The sequence below is a fragment of the Ischnura elegans genome, chromosome 5, assembly GCF_921293095.1.
Source record: "Ischnura elegans chromosome 5, ioIscEleg1.1, whole genome shotgun sequence".
In the NCBI taxonomy this organism is placed as follows: Eukaryota; Metazoa; Arthropoda; class Insecta; order Odonata; family Coenagrionidae; genus Ischnura; species Ischnura elegans.
Window position 1 is genome coordinate 38,921,264 of NC_060250.1, and position 21,977 is coordinate 38,943,240.

General features: G+C 40.5%; 1 protein-coding gene across 1 annotated transcript in view; it reads left to right on the forward strand.

The window, feature by feature from the left end:
* Window positions 1-317: 317 nt before the first annotated feature.
* LOC124159670 overlaps window positions 318-21,977 on the forward strand; it is a 309,866-nt gene continuing 288,206 nt past the window's right edge. Inside the window, exon 1 of the mRNA XM_046535577.1 lies at window positions 318-461. Coding sequence (XP_046391533.1) covers window positions 452-461 — 10 coding nt within the window. The 5' untranslated portion in view covers window positions 318-451. The remainder of the gene's footprint in view (window positions 462-21,977) is intronic.

Genomic DNA, 21,977 nt, shown 5'->3' on the forward strand with positions numbered 1-21,977 from the left:
CTTAGCACGCGGCCTCACTCAAAGGCGTTCCTCCCACAATTGCGCACCGCCCCGACGCGTTGCAGCGCCGTTAGTACTCGCGTGTTAAATCGCCCGTGTGCCGTGAGCGTGTGCTGCCCTCCGCCACTTGCCACCACCGCGCCCCGTCCTTCCCACCTGCCCTCCACATCCCCCTCCACTTTCGCCTCCTCCTCCACCTCCGCTGCCCACCTTCCGACACCCACTCTCCTCCCAGGCAACCTCCCCCCACCGCCGCCATCCCTTCTCACGGCTAGCTCCGGCCCGGCAGCTCCTTCAGTCTGTCCCGAGACGCCAAACGGCGCACAAGGAGGACGTCAGCGAAAGGACAAAGAGTGGTGGTTGTGTTTTGTTTCTTTAAGGCGAGACGGACCGAGGGAGTAGGCGGCAGGGGCCGCTTCAACCTGCCGGGAGCTGTGTCCAGCGCACAGCCATGGCGACCGGTGAGTACTCGATCGATCAAGCGAATTACCCCGAGCGAAAATATGTCGATTCCCACCAGTGGTTGTCTTTTGGTCGTTGTCGTGTTCCGCACCTGTTGAAGTCTCCTCGCGAGCAAATGGATTATTCTCTCCGAATGGTACATGGTTTTATCCCCAAGTGTGTGTTCCATGGTTATCGATCCTCCTATCAGCAAGGACTTTCTGTGGAGGACAGTTATCGGATGCCTAAACCCATTGGACGTCTGTAGAAGAGTGGTGTTGTTGTTCCTCCACGGTAGAACTGGTCCTGCAAGTGTTTCGTGGTGCCTGGATTTTCGTGGACGACCTAAATGTTTCCCGGAAGACTGTGCTGCTCCTTTTCCCGGTGGAATACCTCCGCAGCCTACCAAAAATACGCCCGAGAACGCCGGATGCCGAACATATGGCCTCTCTTGACGGAGGGAAATAACGAGCAGAAATCGGACGGATTTAGATTGAAAAACTCCGACTCGGCGAGATGTTAGAATCCACTTTTTAAAACCCAGTTTTCTGTATATGGAAATGAATGCTGACCTCCGCTGCTTTGCGTAGAGAAAACGCCCACGCCAGTTCAGACCAAAAAAGTAGCAGCCGCAAGAAGAAAAGCCAGCCCTTCGAGATGGAATAGATCTTTGACGTCGACGTGTACCGTCATACACGATTATATTTCGGAAGTGGTCCAGGACTGTTTGAAAAAGTGTTTTTTTCGGTGCCTCGATGTGTCTGGTGCGAATTACTGAGAGGCTTCCGCCGCACGATTGAGCCGAGTCTTCTAGGTCGAAGAAGAAGAAGGCTGGCCTCGATTTCTCTCCGTGTGAGCCCACACTCCCAAGCCTTCCCTCTCTCTCCTCCCTCGAGCTCACCGGGCGAAGGCAGCTCTCTCCCCGCCTCAGCGACGACGAAGCTGCCCCGCTCGAAAACCCAGCGCACACTCGCAACACATTCCGCCCACATATTTTATTCAGCTGTTTCTACACATATCACCATTTTATCTCTCACTTGGATCAATAAGCCACGCGTCTCTCTGGAAAAGGTCGCCGAGCGAGAGTGTGCTACGTCAAAAAAGTACACAATCCGCATGTTCTGCCTCCTTCAAACCGGACTATCTCGGTAAACAGTTGTGTTTGCGTTATAATGTTAGTGAAAAAGTGTATGTCTGTCTCTAGTTTAGCGGACTCGTTCGTCTAAATTAGTTGAGGTTCATCATCACCATCATCAGTCAACAATCCTAGGATTGGTTTGACGCAGCTCTCAATTCCTCTATCCTATCTACTAGCCTCATCATAGCGATGTATTTCTTCTCTTTTACATCCTTTATAACCTGTCCTATGTAACTCACACGGAGCCGTCCCTTACCCTGCTTCCCTTCCTCTTATCCTTCTACGTTTGCTTTCATCAGGCCATCATGTTTCATGATGTGGCCAACTAAGTTGTCCTGTCTCTTCCTTATGGTTTTTAAAAGACTTTTCTCACACACTTCTTTGAACTTCCTAGTTGAGGACATCTCCCAGTATCTAAGGTTCATATGAGAGAACCAAACTGTTTGCCCATATCTCCTCTCTTGATCTAATTGATTGGGAACTCCGCTCATACACGTTCCGGAGTCAGAATTTATCTAGCTATTTCTATTCATACCTTATCATTCACTTGAATCAGTCTGTCATGACTCTAGACAAAGTCGCATCTTCCGGAGTGAGTTCTTCGTCTAGTTAAATATAAAATACATGCTTTCGTTCACCTTTAGTTTCTGGACTTTTCAGCTACGCATTTTTTATTTACGTAGCAATGTTTGTGAAATAGCGTACTTCTACCTCTCTCCCTCTCGTTTGTAGCGGTTTATTGCGGCGGTACATAGCGACGGACGTTCTCTTTTAATAATCATGAAGTCTGTCCTCGAAGCATAACCTCTTGCTAGCGAAAGGGTTCTCATAACTGCACATTCGTCGGAAATTCTTCTATCTATGAAGTTCAGGGAGGGTAATCACTTTCTCCGATGTAAATTTTTCTGGATATAATTTTCCATGAGCTCGAATATACTATAATGCTAGAATTATTATAAATATACTTCTTTGAAAGGTGATTGAAAGTATTTTATTCAGGACCTGACTTTTTTCGTGATTACTTATTTTATTGCCCGTCGATTATTTATTGCTTCTCCATTCAATTTTTCAGATATTATCATTCTTAGATACCTTTACCTTTTACCTTAGACCTTTATCGAAGAAATTGTGGTCGTGTGATTTTCTGTAGCCAATTATTTTCTATAATTTTTCCCTCATAGCTACAGGATTCAACACTGAATGGAGCTTATAATTGACTGAACTGGCCGATAAGTTTCCGACGAAGGTTTTCGCGGCATTATAGTTGTTAATCAATCTAGCGTTTAGGTGGCCACAGGCTTTGTCAGGGTAAATTACGTGAATTTGTCCCATATTTTATAGTTTTTGATGAAAAATTTCTTTACAATATACCATCCTCAGGAATATCTTAAAATTTGTTTTTAGTACTGACAGACTTATTGGGAAAATTTAACTATTATCAATTTTAGTCAAATTTTCCCGTTTATTTAACCACATATTATGAGAAATTTAGCTCTCAAAGGATATATTGCACAAGTTATCTAGTCGTACATTCATGTAGACCTTCCCTTCCTGGCTTAGGAGGCAAATCACATCCTATTCTCGAGCAATTTTCTCATTTAAGGTAGTTTTTTCTTTGGAACATAATCCAGTGGGTAAGTAAATATTTCCTGAGGACAGTTTAGTGATACAATTGTAAAGCATTAACCGCATCATTCAAATTTAATTTTTTTATTCCCAATAAGTTTCTGAAAAACTTAGCTCCTAAAGGGTAAAGTATGTGACTTTCAATCATACATGTTGGATTCCATATTATATTCTCGTGTCCCCCCATTTGCTGTCCTATCTGCTAATATATTATTCCTATCTAATGGGCCGTATGCCGGTGAATTTTTCCCTGAGAAAGCCATCCCCGTCTCGTGCATACTATTCGTCGCGGATCTAGTTCTGGGTAGAAGATCGGGTCCATTGGAAGACGGTGAGCGACCTGTGGAGTGGGCATGCGCCGGCCATTGACTCTCAGCCGGGCGTTCAAGTCTCCTGGTGGTTGGGCTCAAAACCCACGCCGATTCACTCGCATTGACGGACCCCGGGGTTTCAAATTGAGGATGATGGGTTTCAGCTGATTCCTCGGGGCCCCCCTGCGGACCCAATTTCAAGAGCTACCTGTCGGATTTACGAAAGTGATCCCATTGCCTCGGAATGCGAGTGGTATCAGATATCCTGGGGGATATTAAAATCTTCTCAGGAATGCATTTCGGATATAAATCTGTATCGTTTCCGTCTCGCATTCATATCAATGAATTATGTTCATTCGAATGCATCGTTGTATGAAAATTACAATCTTTTGCATATTATTGATCCTGATTTTTTTTACCAACATTTGTGAGTCATTGCTTAAAATACGCCTCATTTTCCGATTTCTCTTTGACCAATGGGTTTTGGTGAACACTAATTTCAATAAATGGTAGTCGTATTTCTTGTAGCGCTGAGTACAGCATCATTTCAAGCATAATCATTTATGAAACTTAATATATCATAGAAATGGGCATACACACATGTTATATCATATAATTTTAAAATATTAAAGTAAGTAATTTTTGTCGCAGTTTATAAAGTCCTGATGTAATCAGAATGTCTGTGTTGTATATTTTACTTCAGTGAGATTTTTTGAGTCCGTTTGGGTTATATCATTATTTCTATTTATATATATATATATTCCTGTTGCTTTACATTCTCTTTGAAATTGTGTATTGCATGGCGCTTTCCCATTGAGTACTTTGGAGTGAAATATTTGGAATGGAATTGATGAGGTTCTTCATCCGGTGAAAACATCAAAAAACACTACTACGTTATACACAAAATTTTAACCTCATCGTTATAGTTTGCGCCGTTTTTCCGTCACTCCAACGCTGAAGCGCTATGTTTGCAAAAGGATCTAGGGCATTCACGTGAAAATTTGTCATTTCAGGTGAATATTTGGCGATTTTATTGAGCTAACGGACTAGCTAGTATGTTTACGATCCCTGCTTCACTGCCGGGAATAAATATTATGTGTGTAGGTGCTCGGTGCTAGTGAATAAGGAAGGAATTTGTCGTAAATTGTTGTAGACAGTATTTAATTAAAATTTGAGCATTTTTTTTCTGAATCAGTTGATGAAAACTAGAATCGTAGCTTAGTGAGCGTATTTCAGTCTCGTAAGAGATGCATCTAGACCAGCAAAACCGATTTTTATTGATAGGTATAATGTTCTAATGCCATGTAAAGGTTTTTTATAGCTAAATTTTTGGAAAATGTTTGCGTAAAAGTGAGTATAATGAGATATTTTTCGGATAATGGGAGGTTAGGAATCCCCTTATGTAAAATGTGAAATATTGGGAATCGTGAATATTGCATATTTGCGTTTTCATACATTTATTTTTATATTAAGGTTGTAGTAGTTTTCTATTTCTGTAGGAAAACTTTATATGGTGACTTCATCAAGTTTATAATTCAATGTAACGTTGAATTTCAATGAATTCATGGGGAGGATAAAGTTTAATAAATATGAAAATCGATAATGATCGGAGCTTAATCAATCACAGTTCCTAAAAAAATCTTCTAACATCAAACAGTTTGTTTACATCTTTGGCAGTTACCTTCACTTAATTTTTCAGAAAAAAATTAATCAAACTAGTTGAAAATATTTTATTAGTTAAATTAGCTTTCATGTTATTTTTTATTGATTCTTTGTTTCAAAATTTACGGTCAATGTCTCTAGTGTTTCCAACTAATACTTTGCTCGTAATATTTTCACTCAATTTACCTAAAATTCGTATTTGGAATTTATTCACAGTGTTCTGAGGTGAAAACAAACTTGATTAATTTGCATATACTGTGGAAGCGATCCGTATGTTGCTCAATGATAGCTTGGTGGTTCTGCTAAAAGATACTCATTTGTTATTTTATCTTTCCCAAAATGTTTTGATTTCTACTTTTTCGACCGGTCAGAGGAGGATGCTCACATGAAATTTGCTCCTCTCCCAACTTTCTCTCTCATGAGTATTCGGCCGATCTTAACGGGAAGTTACTTTTTAACCAATCATACACCCCAATATGGTGACGAATAGTGAATTTCAGCACGTCTAGGCGTGATTTTCTTCCCGTAGAGTCCACGCCTGAGAACACCGTACGCAAAATGCCCACGGGTGGTTGTAAAAAACATGCCTACATTATCGTATGGACGTTTGGCCAACCTTCAGATGACGTCGCCGTCCGTCGCCCACCGCCTGCCGCTTTAATCGGATTCGCATAGCTTTCCTTTGGCTCGTTCCCACTCTTCAATTCCCCTTGGGCTAGGCAATCCTATCCCACTCTTTTTAGCCCACCACTAACTCTCCCTTTCCGTATACGGAAGAGAAATGGGGAAGGAAAGCGACCTAAGTTCAACAGGTTGACCCCCCCCCCCCCCCCCCCGCCAAAAGAATGTCCGGTTCATTTTGAGTGCAAATTGGGTCCCTCTTCCATCATTAAAGCCAGTTCAAAAAGTGATTTGCAAAGTGATACGAAGGAGATTTTAGCAAAAATATCTTGTCTCAAATTTAGCATGTGTGCTCGGAGTCATCAGGTTGATCCTTATGATAATAGAAGGTGTCTATTTAAGCTCCTTACGATATGTATTTTCATCTTCCCTGTCACCAAAGGGTGTCCTTCAGGTACTTCCACCATTATCAGTTTTTAATTTTATTTCTAATTTATGTTTTTAAAATGATCTCTAGGTATCCATATAATATCTTTATGGTTAAGTTTTGGCTGTGAAGATAAGAGAAAAATGATTAGAATGTGAAATTTTGATACGCAAAATGAAATTTGTTTGACAAAAAACCGTACATCTGGTTAGAAAACCTCAGCAATCGTTGGTTGTCACTGACAGTGAATACGGTTTCATTGTTCCACGATTTGATGACATATCATATGAAAATAATCATTTGGGGCAGAATCTAATTTTGAAGGTACTCAGTGCGTGCGGATGAGTCTTGTTTATAATACGTATAGAAATATTTCTTCCATGTCCCCGGACTTTTTTTTATCCTCCTCATATTGAAGTTCCGTGTCCCTATATACGGCGGATAAACAGATCTACCGAGTGGTTTCATTTGACAATACAATCGATGACCAAAGTGTCAGTTGAATTTTCTTGCTCGACTTTAAATCCGCTTCGCGAATGAAATGGATACGAGATACGCCCAACAGTGTACTATAAGTGGGCGGTCGATCCAGTGCTTTCCTGCGTGGGCATCACCTGAAGGTCCTTAATGGCGTGTATTGATTTCACTTATAGCGACAGTGTACTTTCCGATTTACTTGTTAGAACCCCTACACTATCGAAAATTAATTTTTTCATTTTTATCGCCCAAGAATCCAAGAGATCGAGGCAAGGGTTACACAAATGAGACCTGAATATTCAATGGCCATTCCAGATGTTTCGAATGGCTTATTTAAGGTTGCGTTCAAGGTTTTCGAAAGATATGCGTCAGTGCTCCGAGGAAGTCGAAATCCTTGGAGAGCCAAATGCCAAAGAGTAATTGTATCTTGATTTTCTTCCTTTTAAAAATTAACGTAATTGCGTATAAGGTATATGGTTTGAGCTTGAAGTTTAATTACGAAAAAATGAAAGCTTTTCATTCCTACTATCCAGTGCTTTAGAACCAAACCCTGAGGCAGATTAAGCGCGTTGCCTTGTACTTATCTCTTTTCATACATCAATTTCATATTTTTGAGGAATTATCCTGCAAAATATTCTTAAAATATGATTCCATTGTCTCCCTACGCCTTCTCTTAATTAATATCTATTGCAAGTAATTATGAGGATCTCAATTTTTTATAATGACGTGACATCTCCTATGACATATTGTAGAATAATCAAATGTTCTCATACTCCCTATGCGAATATTGATTATTGGCGTCAGTTAATGGAGGTGTCAAGTGTTCACAGCGATGAAGTAACTCACTTCGATTTGAGATATGTCTTAACTTTCTCCATTCGCTCGGTGCAGACCGTCATGACGGGTCTTACGATATATATGGAGTTAAGTGCTGATGGACAAGGAAGTAATAGACCGGATCGTAAACTACTGGCTAGGCTCACTCCACTCGTTGGGAGTAGAAAGTAAATTAGCCTTACAGCTTTTCACTCCTGTGCAATAAAGAGGCTTAACTCTTTCACACAGGTCCTGCAAACACACTACTTTGATAAATCTTTTTTTACCAGTTCTGAGAACTATGCGCTTCCTCCATAAACCTGAAAGTATTTACTGTCCCGCCGAGTACTCATTCTTTTGAGTTTAACTTTAAATAAAATGTACCACAATCGAAAGAGGAGAAATTAATATCAAATTTCAAGCTTTTATAGAGCTACAGAACGTATAAATTAATTAATATCCAAAGAGGAATATTTGATAATACAAGTATAATGGCATACAATTTTTAACTCTTAAAATAGGCACGTGCAAGAAATTGTCCAATTTTGACCTCGGAGGAACCTTAGAAATGACTTGATCGGATCTCTGAGAATATTATCCAAAGTTCAATTTACGTATTCTTAAATATTTGATGCCTTCTTTGGCGAGATAAAAAATTAGGTCTTTAAAAAACTAAATTTAGAAGATGCTTGTCAATATCCGTTAGTCTCTTACCTACCTTGGCCTCCAAAAAGTAATCCCTCACTATGACATTATCTCGTGTTTCTAGTTAGATTCATGTAGCATCCAATTTGATTTAACTCTGGAATTTCCTATCAGGAGCAAAGAAGGCTTTTGAATCGAGGTAACAGTTATTTGAGAACTGAGTGAAAAAATATGCAATAAGTATGGTCCTCAAATGTGTCCAGTGAGCCATCGTGGAGGATTCTTTGATTCAGCGTTTTCGATGTCGCTGAACTTCCGCTGGGCCAACCCTGAAGTTCGGTAAGGTTATGCATATGTCATCATCCCTTGAACAGAAACCAATGTATGATAAAAGTTAAGTAATTATTAATAAATAAACTTTGTTGGTGAATTATGCTTCGTGAATGAGGTGGCAGTTGTGACTTAAATAAAATAGGTTTTGTCTTTTACTTACATTATTAACGAGAATAACAGATGGGGATATAAGTTGTGTGTTAACACAAATGTTATTCCGCGCAAGTTTTGCGTTTCTACGATGTTGATTTATCGTAATACCGCTTCCACGGTGCTTAATCCATGTGGCCCGTTGCGTGAGCGTAGCGTGGGCTTGAATTTTTTCTCGGCTGGGACGCGGGGAGGTTTTCCCCGGAGCTTTGGTCCTCAAAACGACACTCGAAATACGGCGCCACCCAGCGTCTGTCGAGAACAATAGGTCGTGAACTCGATTCTCGTTTTGGGAGTGAGAAAACGGGGGAGGGAAGGAGGCCTAGATACAAAAATAATACAGTATCGGGGGCACGGACTGCTCTGCGACCTTTATTATCAACAGATTATGAAGTGGGTGTTTATTCAGTTATGATCTCCAGTCTCCCATTACTTGGGGTACTTCTGGTTTTCTTTTCTTTTTATTTTCAACACAATGGCTTATGGCTAAGAATTAATATCAAATGTGCTTCTCTATGTCTTGAGAGTCACTTATTTGAGGTGTGTATTAAACATTTCCGATTGCGTATATTGGAATTTTTATGAGTTAAGATATTGTCTTCTTTCTATTATCCTATGAATCTACTTATGACAATAGTTTGGTATTTCGCCTTCACAATTTAGAAGTTTTTCTGTAGCATTTTCTCCTGTCGCCTTAGAATAAACCTTTTTATAACATGGATCCATTTTGCATTCCATATTCATTGGTTTTCCCGTAGTTCTTCTGAGTATCATTAGCATTATTCAGTTTAATAAGCTTTAATGAGAGCTTTACGAATTTCTGCTCGCAACATCGCTCGGTTTGTTACCTCATACCCTCACGAGATTCATGTGCTAGCTCCTTCATTGCTTGGACCGCAAACGATTTGATGTACACGTATGACCTGCTTCACCATAAGTTTATCCTGGGAACGCGAACTCTAGTGTTAAATATGACGGCATGGAAGGAGCTCTGGAGTGAGTTACGAGGAGGGGTCCAATGTGCCGCCTGAGGTGATAATGTCTTGAGACGCGCCTGTATTTGACTGTTGGGGGAACTGTGGATGTTAGCTGTTGGATGTTGGGTGTGATATGGGTGGAAACGGTGTCACACGTAAGGAGGATGCCCTTCGGATTAACGAATCACGATCAGGAGCCCGCTAAGCTCAGCTACCTCGCTGTGCTTCGGAAACGATCGATCGGAACTAGGTAATCGCATTAGAGTATTGTGAAAAGGGCGCCGCAGAGAATGTGGAAATAGTTTTGCGGTGAAGGATTGATATTCTTTGAAGCGTATCTTTCTTGAATATTCCTACGAAAATTTGCTTGAAAAATTTTCTATCTGCTCACTGATCAATATGTTGAACGCCCAGATTAAGTACGTGCTGTTTTTGAGTACCGCTATTGTTCAATTAGAGACGAATTTTGATGAAAGTTTTTTTGAAATCAAGTATTTTAGTAGTTCCGGCCAAAATTGTAAGGCACAAAATAATTTTCTCGCTGCAAGAATTTTGCAAGAAGAGTTATGCTACTTCAAAAAAATGTTATGCAGAATTGATGGCTAAATTCTTATGCCATTAAGTTATTTTTCTTGTTAAGTTTTTTTTAACATCTTTAACATCTTACCTTTAACACCTTATATGATATCTCAAAGATAATTACATTCACAATAGGAAAGATGAAACTTCTTACGTCTTGAAATAAAACAACACTGAAAACTCCGGGAAGGGGCGTTAGGCTTTGGCTGCTTAGCGAGGGTTGAATGGGAGGGAAGGCGGTCATTTGGAAGAGAGAGTCATTTAGAGTAAACACTCCAGTGTAAGCTGAGCCTAGTCCTTTGTGTGGGCCATTTGCCTCTAACTCAACATGTGTGAGCGTGACAGTGGTGATAATGAGGGTGGGCCATACTCTTCACGGAAAGTCTACTTTCTGAATGTTAAACTTTAAAAAATGCCCATGTTCTAAGTTTCCCAAAATAGGTCGGAAAAAGTTTTTCTCCACTAAAATAAAAGTTTTAATTCTGCCTTTCTTTCCTTAAAGTAGTAAAGTTGCTCTCCGTTTGTGATTTATGCTCACAAACTCCCTCAGTAAATATGAAACAACTGCAGGGGTTATGTTGCAAAGAAAAACTTTATTGAATACATTTTCTGGCATAGACGGCTCAAGTTTGTTGATTCCGGATTACGAATAATACTAAATCTTGCTTAAAATCTATGAGCTGAGTGCCTCGACAAATTTGACGGTGAATAAGGTTATATTATTGTAAAATTCTATCGTATGTCCTGCAATAATGACCCGTGTGACTCTCTTTAATCATGCTATCGTTTACTTCAAGGTACGTCGGTTCCCTTAGCTCAATTTTAGGAGATTAAAAAAAATTGTGCTTTTTTTTGCTAATAATTTGAATTGACGCATGTTTTTTTTGTTTTCTTTTGTGATTCGAAGATAAAAGAAACAAATAGCCCGTTTTTTCACCTGTCCGAATCATCGTCCTCAACCGATACAATTCTTAGCCGTTGAACAATAGGTACATTTTTTCGTCCGTAACGTCCGATGGCTTACAATTCGTTGAAATGGAAATTGCATTGAAATGGTCGATCACATGAGTCAGATTGAAATGCAACTCATCTGAAACGTCTGCGAATTCTGTTACGTGGAAGCCACGCGAGAGCGATCTTTCACGCTTCAGCCCGCTTTGGATCTGCACGGATGGCGAAGGCTCGTTGGCTGCGCGCTTACAAAACTGGAATTTCCGGCACTTTCTCTCGGTCAGGCACTCTCGCGAGGTAGTAGGATCGAGGGAGAAGTGCGATGTTACATGAATTGAACCCTGAAATCCCTCCTCGTATTCGTTGAGACCGAATTCATATACTTCTGATATCCTCTACGATGCCCTGCAACCCTCCTAAAGCTTCTTTAACCGGGTATGAGTACTTTTAGCAACCATGTACCTATGCTTTACATTAAGGCCGCTATACACGGCTAATGATCATGCGAATGAAATTATTCGCCGTGTAAAACGGAAAAATTTGTGAATGAACCGTCATGCGCATGATCATTCAGTGAAAATTAGAACATGTTCTATTTTGCTCGCATGATCACGTGATCATTTGGCATGATCATTCACCGTGTATAGCGGCCTTTTTGATGTCACAGTGAACATCACTCAATTGCGGGCTCATAAATGTTGAATTTAACTCCAAGCAACAATTTATCGCTCCATGAAACTCCAAGAGCTTAAGAAGCAAAAAATAGTTCGATCTATAACTCGGGACCTCCGTTCCTATAAATCCTTATTCGGTTCCTAAAGATTTTTTTAAGATTAATAAAAGTTTAAACATAAAATTGACGTTTCTATTTTCCTTATACATTTCGTATTCTTCCAGCGGATATCTCTCTTCAATGCGGCAAAATATTAGTATTATGCGCTTTTGAAAACCTACATATATCAGTCATATTTAGCGATAAAAAACAAGAATAGTTGCAATCAATCTGAGCCTCTTGCTCGTCTTTTAGTGGCGGATATATCACCCTTTTCTCACTTATAACTTTGGAGCCAAGAATTCTAAATGAGTTGAATTCATGGAAAGGTTAACTTTCTGAAAAGGATTTCGGCGATACCTCGTACGTCGGTCGTTGGAATCTCCGAGTTACACACATGCTTCGTCTTTGTCCTCGTCTAAGCCTACCTTTTGACCTTTGAGCCTAATTTTTGTGCGTTATGACTCAGACACGATTCCATTTCACTCCTTACTATTGAAAGCCGAGACTTACATCAATATTTGGTGTCCATGCATACCTTAGAGGCGAAAATATCATCCATTCCGACACTATATCACGGTCCCCATGTAAACCCGCATACGTAAATAATTCATTATACTAATGGAAAACATAATACTTACCTTTTTGAAGTTGTTCGTACTATATGTGATACCTTTTTGTTAAGAATTCTAAAATACCCTTGAGTACAGTCCACTTCTGGTTTTGTTTTGGTGAATTATTTCAGTTGTTGTTCCTTATGTAAATTTGCCTATGTAATTTATCATTACAATCATGGGTAACTTTTGATTATCGTGGTAGGGAATATTGTTTTTTTTAGCAATTTTATGAAAAATAACTTCTTTTTTCGTATTATGACGGATATTTAGCAATTTCATAGTATTTTCCCTCCACTATTCTTATTCTTCGTTTTTTTCCTTTAAAAAATTTCGTTACTGCGAAAGCTGAGCTCCTTTTAGGAAACATTATTGAAATATGAGGCTCTCTGAAGCAATTTGAGGGAAATAATTAATTAAAACTATCGTTTCTCAATATCTCGTTTTCATTGTCAAAAGGATACCATCAAACAAAATAGGAAAGTGAATTGACTTTTTGTAAAAAAAATTTAAATTGTATCTTTGGTGACAAAGCCAGCGAAGTTCATCATATCGAATGAATATTCATTTGAGTAACGCCTACAATCAATTCACCAACCTCAATTAGTCGGCATCGTACTATCACTGGGAAAGTGAAAGTGCATGTATTCCAGTTCCACTTTCTGAGAATTGAAAAAACAGTCGACCGAAGAACATTATTTGCATTGCAAAATCATTCTAAAAACTAGTTCATTTCAAGGTTTTCCTCACTTTTCTTTGGTAAGGACCTTTATCTTTCATTACATCTTACTTAGACTTAGTCGTTTGCTTAATCATATTAATTGCGTTACGATCAATTTCTTGTATGTTGTGTCGGTAATCTGATCCGTCAGGGTCTCTAGTGCTGTATAGTTCCTTTCAAATGCAGTTTCATGGAATTAATCATACTCATTCCGACTGCTTTAATTTCCTTAGTGCATACATATGTAAAATTCTGAGCAATTGTGCCCATGTATCACTACTTATCAGTTAAAATTATCCTCTTGCTATTAGAAATTGTAAGGTGTGTAAATAAATATATGGTGACCTCCAGAAATACTTCCTGTATTAATTTTCAGCATATTGGGAAATACAGTAAGTTCTTTTGTAGCACAACTGCATATTTCAAGCATGAAAAATGGCTCTAAATGAGTTGACAGTTGAGAATTTTCAGACTTGTCAATTAAAATCTGATAGAAAAAACTTCACCATGCATTCTTTTCTAAATTTTAAGGCATAAAGTTTTTTTTAAGGTATTACGAATCGATCAAGTATACAGGAAACCTTAATCTAGCGTAGATAATCAAAATGCCTCTTCCAAAGTAAATGTGAAAAAATTAGCGCCGACCATTTTTATTGTTATATTTTCTTTGCTGCTGTCAATAATTAATGGAGTCAAATAACTAACTTTAACTCATTGCCTTTTTGCCGCAATGTTAACCTCTCATTTATTTTGACAGTTAAAACATGGTTACTGCTGCCAATAATTCAGCTTTATTTAGGGAGTCGAACGATTTTATATTTACTCATTACCTTTCTTTGTAAATTCACATCTGTTCTATTCATTTTGATAGCTATTATCATCATAGCATCGTAAAGAGATGTTATGGGCATCTCGCAGATACCTTACCGGTGTGGAAAATGAAAAACGTCACGTTTCCCGTGGGGGAGGGTGGTCTTATGTCACTTTGCGTGGCGGTAGATAGCGTTTGTAATTGGCAGATTCCCATCCCCCTCCCATTTCACTTCTCCAAGCACGCCAACCCTTTCACCATTTCCGTCCACGCCCTCTCCTACTCCTCCTCCCCCACACCCCACCCCCTTCCCCTCCCTCCGCCGAGACAGCATTCCTTTAACGGCCATCGGGAGTGGCGAGAGGAGATGTGACGGTCGAGTGTCACGGCACATCGGCGGCGGCGAACAACCTCCTCCCCACCCGCGCGGTATTATTAAGTTTACCCTTTCAATCTCCGGACTACCAACACTCGCTGGGAAAATTTTTGCATCCGCGAACGGTCGTTAAGTGATGAAACACCGCAAGGCTCTTGTGTTGTTGCCTTAAGCCTTTCGCGTCGCCGGTCTCCTGAGATCACTGTGTGATTGGCGGTTTAGGGGCCGACTCCGTTATCCAGAAGTGTTGTACATCCACTCCAGCTGTAGTATACATATGTATTTGTAGCCGATGCCCATTGTCATCCAATATTTCTGTTACGAAGCTCATCTTTGAGCTAGAAAGCCTTTCCAGCAGTGGTGTAAATACGCCCTCCCTTATTTTATTCCACTGATGAGAGGAATACATCCCCTCTTCCAAAGACTCAGATAAATAAAACAAAATATTTAACGCCATAATCTGGTTTTGACATATGATAACTTTCAACATAAAGTTTTAATGAAAACAAGATTTTAAATGATGTAAAATGTATTTCCAGATATGTCATTAGTCAAAAACTTTTCCCGGACCTCCCGTTGCCTGGTCGCCCCCACCCCCCACCAAAGCATATCCCTAGTTAAGCCGCTGCTTTTTTGGGATGGTCCTTGATTGTTAGCAGGATGTCAAATTAAGTTGACCTAGGGATTTGTCCAACTCGGCGACAGACCTTTTTTTGCCTCCAAAAATAGTGGTTCTATTGGTATTGATCCACGAGTCAGTCCAGGATGACATTGGAAATCCAATGGTAGAACGTTCCGGTTTGTTTCACTCTTGTACTTACTGCTGCTAGTAAGTCTACCCGCGTACAAAGCTACTTAGTCTAGGCCGCAGGTTAAGCATTGCGGTTTAGGTCTCACACCGTTATTCAGGGGTGAAACACTCCAGCAATAGCATCTGCATGATGCATTCATTTCCGTCTCGCGAATCTTTAATGAATGTATCTCTGAGCCGATTATTTTCCAACAGCTGGTTGGCAGGTTTGCGTTGACCAGCGAGCCAACGATTTCCTGAGCGTTTCCACTTCCTGTATATATTTGAAAAATAAAACTTCTTATCTATTTATCGTAAATTAGTCGAGCTGGAGGGTGAACATGCGAGACTGGAGCCAATTGCTGACTCTATGCTAGTTGAAAGAGTGATGAAGAACCCCAAACCTGAAGTACTACTGATAAAGTTCCCCCTTTTAGGTCATGGTTTTTAAATGAATGAATTTTGATCACCGCTGAAGAAAGTTCCAATTTTTATGGGCGACATTGCATAAGCAGACATCGCCTAAAATATTATATTTTATGTTGGAGTATTTATGTATAAGAAATTCTTTGTTTTTAGCATTGATTACGGAATCCTAACAATCGGGATTGATGTATAGCATAGCTTTTGAGAAAAAAGGAAGTTTCAAAATGGTGAATTATTGCAAGGTTTTTATTGCAGTAATCGTTACTCCCCTTGCAGATTTAGTGCTTGGAAAGCGTAAATGTATCTCCGAATGGGGTTGGGAATATATCCTGCTAAGGTTTCTACAAAAATAGCAGCAAATTTCAGAAGGTATGAACTTGACGCAGCTAAAGTATGCCCAGTTAGTGTTTATTTCCATTTAAAGATCCCGTTATGAACCTTACTGCTAAGCCAATGCCTTTTCTGTCATCATCATACCCCACCTGGTTGGCAGGTTTACATTAACCAAGGGAATGGGCCAATTCAGCGCACCGTTGGTGCTTACCGCCATGAAAACATGAATATTTTTGTTTGCATGAATTGTAAATCAGTCGGGGCTTTCAACTCGCACGGCGTTAGTTTCAAACCTGTTCGGAGTACGTAAACTCGTAGACTGGAACTAGTACTTATGGTTGATTGGGTGACAATACGGTGGTTGGCAAGAGCGTATGTAAATATGTTAACGGTTAACGGCATAGCTTGCAATCCTTAGTTTTGATGAAATAAATGCTAAGTTTTGTTCAAATTTTAATGTCACATTAATGTATTTTTGTGCTTCATTGTCCAACTTTATGCTTTTATGCGTTGCCGGGAAATTGTTACCGGTACTTTATATGAAATTCTAACTTTTAAACATTCCAATGCTGGTTTCCGAGTAGCATGTTTTTCCTGCATTATTGACTTCGCTTTCGCCTTACGTCCATTTTGAGCCAAATCTTGTGCTACCGTAACGATAAAAAAATTAATTCATGCGTTCATTCCCGCGCAATTTTTCTCGTTCTATTTCAGAGACCATTAAATTTACCTTCTTAACGACAATCGGGATTTGAAAAATGTGAATAGAGTCCCGTCATTGAAGTATTAAATGGGGTGTGACCAGGTTTATTCGTCCTTGCAGTTAAGAACCCGTTTCGGATCATTTTTGTTTTCGTTTTGCACCACGGCGGCGCGGCAGTCGGATCGAGAGAATGTTGTTGCTTGCCTTAAAAATGCCTCCTACTTGGGGGAAGAAGCGATTTCTTCCTTGGGAGGCCACACGAAAAACGAGGCTGGGTTGCGTTCGCAAAAAGAGCCTCTGCGGCTACCGCCCCGAGTCAGTCAGAAGGCAGGAGGAAGCAGCCAAGAGCCCAGCCGAGTGAGACGGGCAGATGGCAGCCAGCCACCCGGCGCGCAGACGCCGCACACCGCACTTTTGTTTCCCTGGAAGAGTCAGACCACCTCACTTGTTAGATTATACACTCCCGAGCCTATTCCTTTGTTCCCAAACTCGAAACACCCGCACAAAGTTTTCACACGCAGTACCGCGAACAACTTCTATTATGAGTCGTGAACGGGAAGTTCTATTAAAATCCGAGGTCGCACAGTCGTAATTTTTAGTTCCATTTACTGCCACCACTCTCGGATGAGCGCTGAAGTCGCGGGAAAGTACCCAGGTTGCAGAAGTGTGATGCGTTTACTTTAACAAGTATGTGTCATGTACGCGTGTATCTCATTTACGGCCAGGTTTCCTTGCAATAAATTTTTGCCGAATTTCCTTACCTTAAAATTGATTGTAGCATCCATTGTCTTTCGTTCAATTAACTGATTCTTCTATTATCCGCCTATAACTTGCTTATTCGGTACACCAAACTCTTCCTTTCCTACCCAACCCTCCTCAAACTCCTTTTTTTCAGTTTTGTGGTCACATTAACTGCCGACAAAGCATGGCACAGAAATCACGGTAAAATTCTGAATAAAATGATAGTGAATTGATTATCCATCTCCGAAGATGATGCGTTTGGTCTCTCACCTTAATAGGGACGGGTAATCATAACTCCGCCGTAATCCCACCTTCGCTGAGTACGGACATCAACCAAACTGCAAAGACGATATTTATAATCGCATTCACATCATTTTTTTGTTTTTTGAATTAACATTGCCGACACTTCATGCGTACATAGGTACTATGCGCTGACGTCGAGGGAAAAACCGAGGAAGATGATACGTGATGAACGGATTGTGATTTATTTAATGACTTCAGATTTCACCATTTACGCTTAATTTACTTTGCAGTCTCGATTGAACACAACTCTGTCTTGGACACCAAAAAAAACGCCCTTATGGGATTGCTACCCCATCGGAATGGCGGAGGTTTCTAACCTTATATTGCCATATCTGAAGGGTTAATTAACCGAAATCAAAAAAATGCTGAGTATTAACCGAACCCACTATTTTTGCGTGAACCGTACAGTAATGCTCCCCTATTGATGGTCAGAAACCCTGTCAAGCATGTAAAATTCGCTTTAAAATTTTATATTTCAATGGTAATCGATATAGGTGTTCCAGTGCACAGTGGTGTAAATTTTGCTTAGAGACCTGTCTCTTTAGCTTTAATTGCAGTATTACCGTAGAGAATAGTGATTTATCTATCAATTCTAATGATTACAGAGAGTATTTTTATATCCATAACGTTGATGTAGTGCCCAATGAGAAAAAGATGGAGGAGTGTGGATTAAAAACAAAATTGGAACTTTGTATTAAGTTTCCGTGGCGTTGTCATAATGACATCGCATGCTTCTGGGTTCCGGCCGCGCATGTATTGGTCAGTAGCAACAGTTTTTCCAGCCCTATCCTGGCGTAGTAAGACTACAACGTCTTCTAAATCCGAAGATGCCAGCAGGAGGTCTGGCTAAACTGTTATAACTAAGCAACTGAAAGCGCAGCCGAAGTTCTGAAGCCTGTGGTGATGTCAAAACCGGAGGTAACTCTAGTGAGTAACCATCGGGCCTCTGGTAGTGGTGGTGGGGGCGGGGCGTTATTATCTTACCTGCCTCTTTTTCGCCTAAACACCCGCACTTTGGTCTACCCTCCCCCCCTCCCTTAGTCCCTCGGCGGAACACCTCTCTTCCTGACTGGCAGCGGGTGCTCCCTCATCCGTCACGAGGCCTCTCCGAAACAGCCTGCATGCAGTTGGAAGAGGCGGAGGTGCGTTGCGAATCGCGAGTTTTTCTTCAAACTTCCCCCATTCGGAAAAGCTCTTCCTCATTTCCCTTCCTGCGTCCCACTTAATGTACGCCACTTCCACACACACACCCAGAAAACCCTCTCCTCTCGTCCACCTTAAAACTAATCTCGCACCCCCAGCCTTGCACCTCCCCTTCCTCAAGGGCGGAGATTGGACCGGAAGCTATTGCACACTGTTTTTCCATCCCTTTTTACTTATCAATCAAACGTTAAATCTAGCCACTGACCGGGTGATGATGATAATAGTTTGGCCACGAGATTAGTTATCCATTTTCCAATATTATAGAAGCAGAGCAAGAGAACGTTCACCCTTAAAAATGCTTCACGATATTCTGTATTGACGTTATATACTGAAATCTGCTACGGTCTGAATTGATTCCACTTCTAAGATAGGTTTAAACTTATTCTACCTAATATTAATTTCCGTAGTTAGGAGGAAGATGTCAAAGACATCTTCTGGCAAGTTATTCCATTCTTTTTTTTTCTTAGTTCGGGAATGTGATTTCATTTTCTATATTTTCTGCTTAATTTTGAGTCGGTGATTCCTCTGCTCATTGAAACTGAAGTTTATACATGCTATTTTAAATATTCTCTTCTATGTTGTTACTGCGTTTTTAATGGTCTGTGTATGGGACTATGGCGGCTAATTTCTACGTTTAGATTTGGTCTCAAATTGAGAGAAATTTTAAAATGAAAGTCATCAGTTCTGTGAGACAGATATGTGACTTTTTATACTTATTTGCAAGGCTGTAACTTGGCCTTTCACTACCGTATGAGGTAATAGCGGGCTGAAAACTGAAATGTGCCGGATAGAGGTAAGGAACAAAGTACTCTCACTGATATATGTAGAAAAAGTATGTATTCAACTGGCTGCGTATAAATTAAGAATCTTACAATCAGTGAAACTTTTCACATCAGAACTCCTAAGTTTTCACGTACGCAAATAAAATTTCTTTTTTATGTTTCAAATCGCAATATTTTTACTTCATTTGCATAGAGGTGAACTTGAAAAGCCGTTGTCTCTGTGGAAAAATACACCGCACTCTTGTGGCATGAGCAATGCCGTGATCTTTCGCTTCTCTGCGTTTCATAATTTATCGCTCACAGCTCTCATTACCATTTACGAAGGCTTAAATAATACCTTCGGAGGCATTTCTCTGAAACCCATTACGCGTGAGCAGTTCAGCCCATAGGTACGTGTCACTGCCTAAATGTAGCTTTTCGGCGAAATGTGTGCAACGCCCTCTCGAGAGAGAGGCGCTCTTTAGGTGACTAGTCACCATAAAATGTCGGCAGCCAGAATCATTCAAACACGGGTCCCTTTCCTCCCTGGGGCGTATAATGCGACATAACAGTCCTCTTCCTCCCACACCTCCCCATTCACGTCCACAACACCTCGGAATTTCTTCTCTCAGAGGAGCGCTTTGGGCACAGTACATGACCGTCGGGAAGAGTCAGGAAGTTTCAAGGAAGGCAATAAACAAAGCGTGTCCATTGTTGCGTGAAATACGATAACAAGGAACATTCCGTCGCAAGGAAATAACTATTTTTTCTACTGTGATATCGTGAAAAATTTTGTGCGAAGAGCTAGCTAATAAGACCTCATTAAAACAGTTTTCCGTCATTTTGTTTTAATAGGTCTGGTGTATACTTACTTACAATGTACTGCCTTCCATAACCTTGTTCGACCAATAAAATCTCATAAAAACAATTTTTCCGCCATTTTGTTTTAATAGGTCTGGTGTATACTTACTTACAATGTACTGTCCTACCATAACCTTGTTTGACCAATAAACTCCCCGAAGAAGTTTAGTTTTCTTAGTATAACTAGTATGTAGTGAGTTGTTCGTCCATCATCATTTATCATGGGACTTGACATGCTCTTGGCATCTCCGAATCCCTTTCACTGAGCGCAAAGAAATGGCATATCTACATTTCTCTATTTTTGGCATTGTTAATCGAGGAACAGAATAATGTAGATACATATTCGAGATCAAATTTCAAGTCAACCAAATAAATGTTTTTTCCTTGTAAACCGTCACTTACCAACTGTACCAGCAGCGGCAATACCATCCTAATCAAAACGAGTGAGGTAAGAGTTAATAACTTTTCGACACCTGTAAACTCCTTGATGTTTTTTCCATTTTACGCATTTTCTTAAGGTTTAATGGATATAAATCCTGAACAGACCAATTTTCCAATATTTTGCCTCACTTTAAAATTGTATGTGTCCTATGTTTGCGCTGAATGTACTTGATGCAAGCAGCCATAGATAATGGTGAAATCTTCAAGAGTATTACACCGGATAAGTTTGTGGGCTGACGTTCCGATGGCTGTCTCTGCCATCGTCCTCAGAGTAGAACAAAATCATGTAATAATAGATGAGGCTTTATCAGATTCATTTCTCAGCTATGACTGCAGACCTGACTATTAGGAATCACCAGTTGGTGTTACTCGACACAGGTGAAGCCGGTACCACGCCAAAGTGGACAGAGAAAATAGTGCTGGAGGGAGTGTTGTATGCGCAGCCGGCCTTAGCTTCCCCGAAGCAACCTCTCCCAACGGTCACGTATGCCGTCGGACATTCCTGCGGCCACCACTTTCGCCCCGTGGTGGGGCCCCCCGCCGTAAAAACGCCCATCCAATTCTTCTGGTGCCGCTCGCAAAAATGCCTCGCAGGTGGATGAGCTATTCCGCCGACGGCGGTCGGAGCAGGCCGTGCGAATGAACTCCCCCGCCCAGGAAGAAGGCTCTGAGCCACACCTCTATTGGCTCGCACGATGGGAGATTTTGGTCGTACAGATTCCATCGCTGGAAATAAAAAAATTTACCCCCATATCGACAAGAGAAATCGACAGCGGGGACGATGGTTACTCTTGGACATTTGCAGTCAAACTGTCGCTGATGGTCTATGTATGTTATTTATCCCCACTATCCCCAAAAGATATTGTACTATGAGGTTTCAATATGTTGGTTCTCCATCAACAAGTTACATATTCGAAGGTAGACTTCCAAACAATTGGCTATTAACAATAGTGTGCGAATTCGTTTT